General features: G+C 42.9%; 1 protein-coding gene across 7 annotated transcripts; it reads left to right on the forward strand.

Annotated features, from left to right (window-relative positions):
* The first annotated feature begins 146 nt into the window (after positions 1-146).
* On the forward strand, positions 147-11227 carry LOC307218777 (complement factor H-like). 7 transcript variants are annotated; one of them, XM_079981627.1, is made up of 9 exons: positions 147-822; positions 1056-1139; positions 2168-2332; positions 4260-4451; positions 6384-6479; positions 6937-7107; positions 8081-8281; positions 9181-9360; positions 11025-11227. In XM_079981627.1, the coding sequence occupies exons 1-9, from the start codon at positions 759-761 to the stop codon at positions 11054-11056; spliced, it is 1185 nt and encodes a 394-aa protein (XP_079837753.1). In that variant the 5' UTR covers positions 147-758; the 3' UTR covers positions 11057-11227. The 7 variants fall into 7 exon arrangements, with proteins under 7 accessions (XP_079837753.1, XP_079837757.1, XP_079837754.1 ...); XM_079981631.1 differs by having other exon boundaries at positions 9283-9360; XM_079981628.1 differs by having other exon boundaries at positions 8108-8281.
* Positions 11228-11440: the final 213 nt, after the last annotated feature.

An 11440-nucleotide genomic window follows, 5' to 3' on the forward strand; every position in this document is an offset into this window, starting at 1 on the left:
ATGGGACAGTGTGTATGTCATCCAAATGTTCTGACCTTCTGACATCATAATGAGGTGACCAGAGAGTGCTTGGTTTTCTTTCAGAATCCCATTGCTCTTTGCCACCACTTTCTTACACATTTTGCTGAAGGTTTCAACCTCATCTGGGAAATTCTTCATTGGTGGGTTGGTTTTGAGTTACTCTGGTTCCGAAGTCAGCATTACTTTGCTTTCTCATTTCATACGCTTTTTCCAGAGGAGCTGCTTTTACTGTGGAGAAAATAAGGAGATCGCACACCTGAGCCCAAGCATTATCCTGGCGCTGAAAACAATTTACTGATGCTGACAGGGAATCCTTGTCTCTTCCGACCCGTAGTTTGTGTAATGTTGTATTAAGATCTGCTCTGCTCATCCCGCACCAATTCTCTTATCTCAGACAGGAGGGACCCCCTTTGCTTTGCTGTGATGTATGTGAACAGGGCCACAGAGGTTCTATTTGAAGGCCGGACTTTGTTTTAGTCCTTAATACTAGGATGGCAGTACAAAACATCTCTGCGGGTTTGCAAACCGTTTCAGTGCTGAATGCTGGTAACGCTTTCTTTCCCTCGATGCTATGCCAAACAAGGGTACTTCAAAAGACACGGTAAAAAAAGAAACCTAGGCATAGGGTAGAAAGAAAAACTGTACTGGTGCAAGAAAAGGAGAAGAAGTATATTCACAATGTCATTCCTTGCAAAATGTAGTCACAGAAGGGGAATCCTCTATTCTACTGAAGCATAATGAAGAACCGGCTGTTCTGTATTATTTCATTTCTTCTATGGACATGCTGCACATTCCAACACGGTAAGATATTAAGTTGAAAGACAAACATTTCATGCGGAGAAAGAGCAGGCACACTCTCTTTTTAAAAAGAAATTATTTATTTCAGAAGACCTCTAGAACTAAGGCTGGGAACTAAATTCAGGTCTGCGTTTTTGTCCGTTAAAGCTGTGGCATTCTGTGAATAATTCCATTAATAGTTCCAAGAATAATGTGGTGGTGGTGCTAAGCTGTTTTGCATGAATTTGTGTTTGCAGTGCCAATTGATAGGCAAGGACAGGGTATACAATGTGTTGCCCTCCCTATGTTGTGGGACTCCCACACCTATCAAGCCCAACCGGGTTGGTCAACATACAGAAATCACAGGATTCCAGCAACTTCTGGAGGGCATCCATCCTGGTCTTTAATTTTTTTAAAAATAGATTTTAACGTATTTTGAATTGCTGCAACCAGTCCTGGGATCCGGTCATAAAGGCAGGTAAGAAATATAATTATGATTATGATTGACCTCGGTTAGAAATTTAGGTGTAGTGATTACATTACATTTATTGAACAGATTTATTATTATTATTACTATTGAATGATTCTGCTCTTATTTGTGAAATCTTGTGTTTATATCATCAGAATGCTTTGATATATAGGGCATTTTGTATGACACAGCTGATAGTAATATTAATAATAATTTTATTATTTATATTCTGCCCATCTGACTGGGTTGCCCCAGCCACTATGGGAAGCTCCCAACAAAATTTTAAAAACACAATAAAATATCAAACATTAAAAGCTTCCCGATACAGGGTTGCCTTCAGATGTCTTCTAAAAGTCAGATAGTTCCCCCCCTTTGACATCTGATGGGAGGGTGTTCCACAGGGTGGGTGCCACTACTGAAAAGGCCCTCTGCCTGGTTCCCTGTAACTTCACTTCTCACAAGGAGGGAACCACCAGAAGGCCCTCGGAGCTGGACCTCAGTGTCTGGGCTCAACGATGGGGGTGGAGACGCTCCTTCAGTAAACTTTAACTTTTATTGGTGTTGTATTGACTATACATCAATGTGTTGCTATTGCTATAATTCTGATTTTATTTGTTGTGATGGTTGGCGTTGCGATGTATTGTTCCCATTGCTGTTAAAAACAAGAGAGGGCGTTATTTGAAAACACTGGAATCCAATGGGATGACAATGATGTCATCAGGATGCTCCTTAAAAAGTGAGTGAGCCAAGGATGCTAATGTCTAGAGAAAACAGCTGGTGTGGAAGTGACCTTTGATTTGTATTCAGGAACTTACAAGAGAGGAACTTTGATTAATTATCATTCTACTTTGAAAAGGATTTTTTCTTTAGTGACTATGATGATGCTAAATGCAATTTCAGTGTGCACACCTGACATTGATTTTGGAGTAATCATAGAGAATAAAAGAGCTCAATATCTGGAACGTGAGCGGTTACAGTACAAGTGCTTCCCTGGGTATGACTTGGAAGGGTCTGGCTGGATAACATGTAAGGAAGATGGATGGACCCCTCGTCCAAAGTGTTTTGGTGAGTGGACTATTTCTGTCAAGTTTTAAGAAACGTGGATAGGGCACACTGTCAAACTGGATAACTCCAGCATTTGTGGATCATATGCACTTATCTCAAAATAAAATTGTATTGTTGGAATTGGATTGGATATAGCACAACCCACCCACCCCATAACAATGTACTTTTATTGGGTAGCCACAATTACAGGAAATGGCTTTAACTGGCTAGCTAAACCAGGTGAGGGTAGCCAATGGGTCTCAAACCCACAGTGAGCTACATGTGAAGATAGGCTCTGGTGGATTAAGCATACAGGACCAATAGTGGGTCCAACAGCCAAGAAGGTGGTTTCTGCATGTGCTGTAGATGGGGCTTGTCAACCTGGGAAGGTAGCTTATCTAGGAGAAGGAAATCTCTGATTCTAAACCTCCTCTGCCTTGTGGGATATCTTCAAGAGAAGAACAGGCTACACAAATCCAGAGTGGAGTCCTTTAGAGGGTTGGCAGTCTCCTTCCAGGAACTCTTGCAGCCAAGCTGGTGCCACACATATTGCTCTGCTTTCCTTTGGACCACATCAGTGAGGCCAAGAGGCCGGCCTTGTCATCTGGGTAGCCCAGGACCTCCATACACACTGCCCAGGCTTGCTAATGTAGCAGTTAAGGGACGCGGGTGGCGCTGTGGGTTAAACCACAGAGCCTAGGACTTGCCGATCAGAAGGTTGGTGGTTCGAATCCCCTCGACGGTGTGAGCTCCCGTTGCTCGGTCCCTGCTCCTGCCAACCTAGCAGTTCGAAAGCCCGTCAAAGTGCAAGTAGATAAATAGGTACCACTCCAGCGGGAAGGTAAATGGTGTTTCCGTGCGCTGCTCTGGTTCACCAGAAGTGGCTTAGTCATGCTGGCCACATGACCCGGAAGCTGTACGCCGGCTCCCTCGGCCAATAAAGCGAAATGAGTGCCGCAACCCCAGAGTCGGCCACGACTGGACCTAATTGTCAGGGGTTCCTTTACCTTTAATGTAGCAGTTTGACTTAGCTTCCATCTGAACATATGTAGGCACTCTACATCAGGGATGGGGAACCTGTAGCCCTCCAGATGCTGTTGGACAACGCCTAAATTCCCTGACATTTGGCCCTGCCAGCTGTGTCTGATGTTCAGCAACATCTGGAAGGCCACAGGTTAGCCACACCTGCCCTAGGTGATCAGGATTCCTGGTTTTATAGAAGTACCAATTGCATGGAGTGCTAATGCTAAATGTGCACAGGGACTGATTTGCAAAGGTTGCCCTGAATGCCTAGATCAGGCTTCCTCAACCTCGGCCCTCCAGATGTTTTTGGCCTACAACTCACATAATCCCTAGTTATCAGGACCAGTGGTCTGGGATGATGGTAACTGTAGTCTCAAAACATCTGGAGGGCCGAGATTGAGGAAGCCTGGCCTAGATGTTGAGGGCTAGGACCAATGGCTGAAGGGAGCTGGAATCCGAAAACACTTAGAAGGATATACAGTGGTACCTCAGGTTACATTCGCTTCAGGTTACATACGCTTCAGGTTACAGACTCCGCTAACCCAGAAGTAGTACCTTGGGTTAAGAACTTTACCTCAGGATGAGAAAAGAAATTGCACAACAGCAGCAGCGGGAGGTCCCATTAGCTAAAGCGGTGCTTCAGGTTAAGAACAGTTTCAGGTTAAGAACGGACCTCCAGAACGAATTAAGTACTTAACCTGAGGTAGCACTGTAATCTGAAAAGGGCTATAATATAAAAAAATATCATTTGAACTCAAGTTAATATGTGGATTAATTTTCATTCAGAATTGAGCAAAAGCTGGATGTCATTTGTAGGCCATAAGCTACTCCTAGAGATGCAATTAATCTAAAGTCAGACCTGGAAGGCTGAATAGGAGAAGCCAATTCCAAAGATTACCCCGTCTCTTTCTTCCTTTTCTTTCAGCACCCTGCCCTATCACAAAACAACAGCTGGAAACCAGAAACCTGCTTTTGTATGGTGGGCAAAAACATTCAGAATTGATTAAAAATGCACATACATTGGAATTCATATGCATGAAAGGATACATAATAATCTCTCCTTCTGTGAGAACGTGCATTGATGGGAACTTGGATCTGCCATCCTGTAACCCTGTTGGTAACTGCATTGATAATGCTATTTCACATCAGTTGGGTGGTTTATCTGAAGGGCATGGGGTGTGTGTTTCTGCTGTGTTTGAGCTGGTCTGCTGACACCATCAACTTTTGGCTCTGCTTTTGCCCAGGTTCAGTGCAAAATGGGTCTTTGCTTCATGAAGAGAAACCATGAGCACATCACCTTCCAGTTTAAAATCATCTCCCAGTACCTTCTCCCATTTGCTTGGATAGTCTCTAAATCCCTTAATCTCCTACCAATGAGCTGAAATCATCATCATCATGATGATCATTGGATCCAGCTGTTGTTGTTGTGTAAAATGACCTTAATAAAATCCTATTGGATTGCTTACACAAACCACTGCTGGGTGCCTATGGAAGTAAAAACAAACCTTTCTAAGTGAGGTTAAATTCATCTGCCTAGTTCTGTTGTCACCAAAGCCAGGAAATACAAGCTATAGTGGTACCTCGGGTTAAGAACTTAATTCGTTCTGGAGGTCTGTTCTTAACCTGAAACTGTTCTTAACCTGAGGTACCGCTTTAGCTAATGAGGCCTCCCGCTGCCGCCGCGCCACCAGAGCACGATTTCTGTTCTCATTCTGAAGCAAGTTCTTAACCTGAGGTACTATTTCTGGGTTAGTGGAGTCTGTAACCTGAAGTGTCTGTAACCTGAAGCATCTGTAACCCACAGTGTCTAGGTTTTTTATCGTTTTACCTCTGGGAAGGAGGAACAGGGTAAGAAGAGGATGGGAATCTGGTGAGGTATTTGGAAAGGCTTTGTGGGTCAGATTTATAATAATAAAATAATAATACCGTAATTTATTATTTATACCCTGCCCATCTGGTTGAGTTTCCCCAGCCACTCTGGGCGGCTTCCAACCAAGTGTTAAAAACAATACAGCATTAAATATTGAAAACTTCCCTATGGTTTAGCCTATGAGCTGCTAGCTCCCCACTCCTGCGTAATAGTGGACATGACTATGAGCTTGATATGGAAACAAACAAGCTCATGCCTTCCAACATCCCAGTGAAAATAGGGATGCTCAGTTCAATAATAGTAAGAGTAAGAGTAGTAGTAATAGTAATAGTAGTAGTGGTAATAACAACAAGAACAACAACAATACCCCAGCCACTCTGGGCAGCTTTCAACATACATGAAAGCATAATAAAATGATACAGGGCTGCCTTCAGATGTTTTCTAAAGGTTGTACTGTATAGTTACTTACCTTCGTGGCCCAGGGGGTCATGTAACTCCATACTGTCCAACATTTATCCAATGAAAATAGGGATGTCCTAAGGAAAAGCAGGACATTCTGGGATTAAAACAGAAACCACGACAGCTTCTGTAAATCCAGGACTGTCCTTAGAAAACAGGAATGCTAGGAGGGTTTACAAGCTACCTGAGACATATGTGCAGATGTTTTATATTAACCTTGTCAGGTGGAAGCAACCAAAGGACTAATGCTACTCCGGTAGCATTTAAACCAGACTTTTGCCACGATCAAAATTCACCTCCCTTTCCCTCACAGAGCGCTGTGCTATCTTACTCAATGAAACAGGAAGCTAGTAAACAGAAGAATGTATGAGAATATTTTTTTAATAATGCACTCACATTGATGATTCGATTGCAAACCAGAACATGTCATTTCAAAAAGCTTTCCACATCTGTTTTTACATGCCACTGCAAACCAAAGTGTAATGTGCATTTAGTTTGAACTGGCTGGTAGGGACTATGCCTCTTTTCATGAAGTAACTTTTGGCAATGATCATATATGCCTTCAGATCGGAGACCACAGGTGTTAGAGATTTATGGGCAACAGAGGTGTGGCACATGCCTCCAGCATCACACAGAGATGTTAGATGCTAGAAAGGCCTTAATAAGATAACTTACCTATTCTACCGTTATAACATATGTTATTCCATTGGGTCATTCCAGTGTCTGACCAAGAGACTTCCGTCACTGGTGACATCCCTGCCAGTGCCACCACTTCCAAGAATCTGCTGCTGCTAGCATCAGATCTCTCCACACCAGGTACCAGAATGATGCAATGCCTAGTGTTTCCCATTAGGCTGGAATAGGGATGGACCGATCTGCCAGTCTCTCAGTTTCTCATTTTTCTCAGTCTTAAGTTCATGGGGCAAACTCAGCTGAGAGGGGTGTCCTAAAACAGGGAAGAAGGGATTAAACAACCCTCCCATACTGCTGCTGTTCCAGTCTAATTTGCAGTCCCCTTCTCGTGCAATTGATTTTCATTGAAAAACCCTGGAAGATGATATCACTGATCACCATTGCAATGCATTTTGAGCTGAGGCTAAGTGCTTGCAGGATGGCAGCCACTGTTGATTGCTGGGGTGGCTAGTTTGCATTCTAGAATGATCATTTAATTTTAAAAGCCATGTGGTGGTGGTTATATGTTGCAACTACTGAGCGGTATTGAGGAAGACATTAACCATACTTCCTAAAATTCCTTTTTCTGTTTCACCACAAGTGATGTGCACTGCCCCAGAAATAGGTGGCGGCAACTTCTTTCCTGTAAAGAGTCAGTACAAATTTGAGGAAGTGATCCCTGCTAAATGTAATCAGGGGTATCAGCTGGAAAGCCATAAGAGCTCTTTTAAATGTACAAAGTATGGCTGGTTACCATCTCCAAAGTGTGTACGTAAGTAATTTTCATGTTGTAGTATTTTTCCCCCCATGCAGTGTTAATCTCAATGGCTGATAATGGAATCTGTTTTGTATTTTTGATGGTTTTTCATCTACTTTCCCCCAAGGTGTGTGTTACGTACTGAAGTTCTCACCCTGGGCCAGCAGGGGGATACTGCAGATAGTTCAGGTCCACATATGCAAATAAGGGATCGAAAGTGACGTTCAGTGATTGGATAGTTACAGGAAATGGTTACTGTTGCGTTCTAGTGGCGCTCTATATAAGCAGGCTGGCTGAACCCTTCAGTTCAGTTCTGTTCTGGCCTGTGAATAAACAAGAGCTGTTTGAAGAATCACTGTGTCGTCTGATATGTTCACCCACAATTTAACAGTGTGTTTATATCATATGCCAGGGCCATCATTCTGAATTTGCCGCTTGTATGGTTTTATGTACCAGCTCCTCTCTGAACCATAAACCCCACCTCCAGTTCTTAAATCCACTAGCACACGAAACAAGTTGTCTATACTGAATTGTTCAAACAAAGAATCATGAAGAGAGAGCAATGGTATTGGCTTGGCTCAAAGCCTTACATTCCCAATCCAACAAATTGTGGATGCATGCAGTGGAAGCCATTTGACTTCTGTGGTGCATTCGAAAATGGAAGCCATTCAAAAACCCAAACGTTCAGCAACGGAGACATTCAAAAACCGAGGTACCACAGTATCACTACACAATTATGTTGATCCTCGTGGAAAACCATTCCAGTATCAGAGCCACATTACAGGGACCAATATCAGAGCCACATTACAGGTTCCATAAGAATAATAGGAAATATTCACAATTCACAGAGTTTAGGACTGTCGAATCAATGGGGCTATTAGGCTAACATTGGAAAAACCTGCATAAACAAACAGAATCGAGTACCGTCAAGCAAAATAACTGAAGGTGTTTATCTGTTTTAACAGTCTCTGTTTTATCTCTTTCAAAGCAAAGCAATGTGATTATCCCCATATAGAGAATGGAGCATTATCTTGGTCCAACACATACTACAGTGACGTCTATTTTCCAAAAAAGGAGGGACAGACAATTAGTTTCAGATGCAAGCACGGCTTTCTGCCAGAAAATAAAAAGTACTGGTATAGAATTAGATGCACCAAGTTGGGCTGGGATCCAGAACCGAAATGCTTCAGTAAGTGTATGTTTCTCTTATTCTCCTTGAGCTAAGAAGGCACCAGCAACATTAATGATGGCTGCTGAGGTGCTTTCAAAGAGTTAGTCTACCTAAGATGGAAGTAGCATATAAGTCAAAAGCAGGGCTGACCCGTTCTATTTCATCACCTGAGTCAGTACAGAAAGGTTCCACTCCCGCTCTGCTGTCACTCTGTCAAAGCCTCACTTAGTGGGGCTGCATGGCTGTAGCTTCCAGGATGCGGCAAGATCTTATGAGAGATTGGCGAGATATTGCCTGAACCCAGAAGCTGGATGCAACTGAAGGCTGCCATAGCTCCCTGGTGCTGGCACCTTCCTTCTATGTTTTCCCCACCTGACATTTCAAACTTGCTTGTAAATATGAGCCCTTTCTTGGCATTTCGAATCCCTTGCGCAACGAGGGAGATTTGGGACGTGGGTGCAAGTCCCCACCCACTCCTTATCACATGGGGGGTTTCGAATGCCTGAATAGGGCTAGAATTTGCAAACATTCATTCCAAACCTGCTTTATGACAATCCCTGTGTGTGCGCGCCATTATTCTGCAGGCATGCCTAAAAAGTGCTGAATATCATCTTGGGTGTAGCAGAATGTAGCATTCGGAGAATCTTGGTTCTTTGATTTTTTAAAAACGTAAGTTTCTTAGGAACTTATACCAGGAAGCTGCCTTATACTAAGCAAGAGACTCTTGGTCAGTATTGCACAGTGTGATGCCATTCAATATTTGGCAGTGGATTTCCATGATTTCATACAGGGGCCTGTTCCATAGCTGCTTTCTGGACCAGGATGTCCAAAAGTATTTTGCGTACTGTTCTCTAATAAAGGTTTTGTACACATTTCCTCTCTTTCCATTCATGCATATGTATTCGTTTTGCCTTTAGGACAATGCACCCCTCCTAAACCCTTGCCACATGGTGAAGTAATTTACAACTCTAAGAATAACTTCATCGAGGGTGATAACGTTTCGTTTCGTTGTGATGCAGGATATCAACCTGAAAATCAAGCAACGGCCACGTGTACAAAAAATGACTGGTCGCCTACTCCAAGTTGTTCCTCCATGTGTAAGCTTTACTTGATAACTGATCAATACACCTCGGATTGTGGATACAGCCTATCTGATTCTGCCTTAAACAAGCCACATTAAATCCATACCCTTACTGCCATGATAGTTCTGTACCAACAAATTCCTTTAATAAGGTTTTGAGGGGACATGGAATAGAACTGCATGCCTCTGGGCTGACTTAAGGCCCAGCCACGCTCCTGTTTGTCCCATGATTTCTAAGCAGGGGTTGGAGATGATTTTCTTTTGTCCCACTGCTTTCCCTGTGAAAACCCATTGTTTACTGCTGAATCGGAACAAACACCAATCTGCAGAAAATTCGACGGATGTTTGTTCTGATTCAGCAGTAAACAGCAGGTCTTTCTGGGCAAAGTGGTGGGGCGAAAAAAAAAACCTATAGGACCTAGATATCATGGGAGAAACAGATATGTGGACGAGCCCTTAGCTTTCAGTGTGATCCTATAAATCCTTTATTTACGGTGGCACATTTCTGTATTTGCACTGCAGCCCAAACAGAAAATTAAATTAGGTTTCATAAATGGTTCCATAGCAATCTGCTCAGATTTATGAGACCAGAGGCTCAGTCCTGTGGTCTAGGCAAGATGGTTGCCACTGACTTGGCTGGATATGAGCAAGTAGTATTCAGCAAGAGAGGAACTTCAGAAATGCTATTTGCTATTTGGCAGGATTCTGGCCCACCCCAGTGGCTAATCATTTGCGACTTCCAACCTGTATAGGCAATGGATTTGTTTCTTCTCTCTCCCCCATCTGGATAGGAATTGGCGGATGGTTTATTTATTACCTCAAAAAAGGATTAAAATTCCAATAACAGTTAAATAACAACAGGTAGCTGCTACTGCTGTGCTCCCTTAGTAGAAATATTATAGTTCGCTAAACCAGTTGCCTTTCTGAATCTCAACTGAGGGACAAGGGATATTCACAGCTTGGACACTAGGCTAATGGCTTTGGGTTGACTTGCTACCATAAGAGATAATGAGCAATCAAAACCAAGACTGAGAAATACTGAACATGATGCCCTGCTGATGTTGGATTCTATTTCTCATGAGCCCTGAGCAGATCAGGGATATTGGGAGGAGCCCCAGTAATACACGAAGAGCATCATTTTAGCTATCCTTGCTCTGCTGAAAGGGTGCCAATTTGTATAAAATATGGGCCGGGGGAGGAAGGTTTTGCCCCCCACAACATTTGAATAGCAATGCCTATCAATTTTTGGGAGGCAGCCCCTCAAATATTTTATTGGGTGGGGGCGAAGGGACCTTGGCCCCTAGGAGTTGGCTCCTGTGCTCTGCTAACTGTACAGTGAGTGTTCTCAATTAGTTCCCATCAGCAAGCCTCATTTCACAACACTTTTTAGTGCTGCACGCTAGGACAGTGGTACCTTGGGTTAAGAACTTAATTCATCTGGAGGTCCATTCTTAACCTGAAACTGTTCTTAACCTGAGGTACCACTTTAGCTAATGGGGCCTCCCACTGCCGCCGCCGCATGATTTCTGTTCTCACCCTGAAGCAAAGTTCTTAACCCGAGGTACTATTTCTGGGTTAGCGGAGTCTGTAACCTGAAGCGTCTGTAACCTGAGGTACCACTGTATAAAGAATCTAACATATGTTGTATTTCCTCAACCCCCCCCCCAAATAACATTACAGCTGCATCCAGATTTGAGAGAAGACTTCAGTAGGTCAACCTCAGCAGCGCCTGGAGATTAATGTATATATGCTATTTATTTTTATATGATTTGAATTCTTTCTTAATTTTATCGTTATGGATGTTGTTTGTTTGTATTCATGCTGTTAGCTGCCTTGTGTAGAAAGTCACAGTACAAATAAATTATTTTTTTTAATAAAAAAAATAGCAAGACTTTATATCTGTGATAACTCCACCCTTTATTATACATATGTCACAATGTTGTGAACTGAAGCATTTATTTAACAGGGGCTAGGGCTATAGCTTTCCCAGTAGTGATGTATGGAAGTGAGAGCTGGGCCATAAAGAAGGCTGATCGCCGAAGAATTTATGCTTTTGAATTATGGTGCTGGAGGAGACTCTTGAGAGTCCCATGGAC

The sequence above is a fragment of the Podarcis cretensis genome (genome assembly GCF_951804945.1).
Source record: "Podarcis cretensis genome assembly, chromosome: 6".
Classification (NCBI taxonomy): Eukaryota; Metazoa; Chordata; class Lepidosauria; order Squamata; family Lacertidae; genus Podarcis; species Podarcis cretensis.

Coding starts and splice junctions, on each gene's coding strand:
- LOC307218777 (XM_079981627.1), top strand. CDS start 759: ATGAAGAACCGGCTGTTCTGTATTATTTCATTTCTTCTATGGACATGC. Junction 2,333..4,259: donor CCCTCGTCCAAAGTGTTTTG/GTGAGTGGACTA, acceptor CTTTTCTTTCAG/CACCCTGCCCTATCACAAAA. Junction 4,452..6,383: donor GCCATCCTGTAACCCTGTTG/GTAACTGCATTG, acceptor GGGTCATTCCAG/TGTCTGACCAAGAGACTTCC.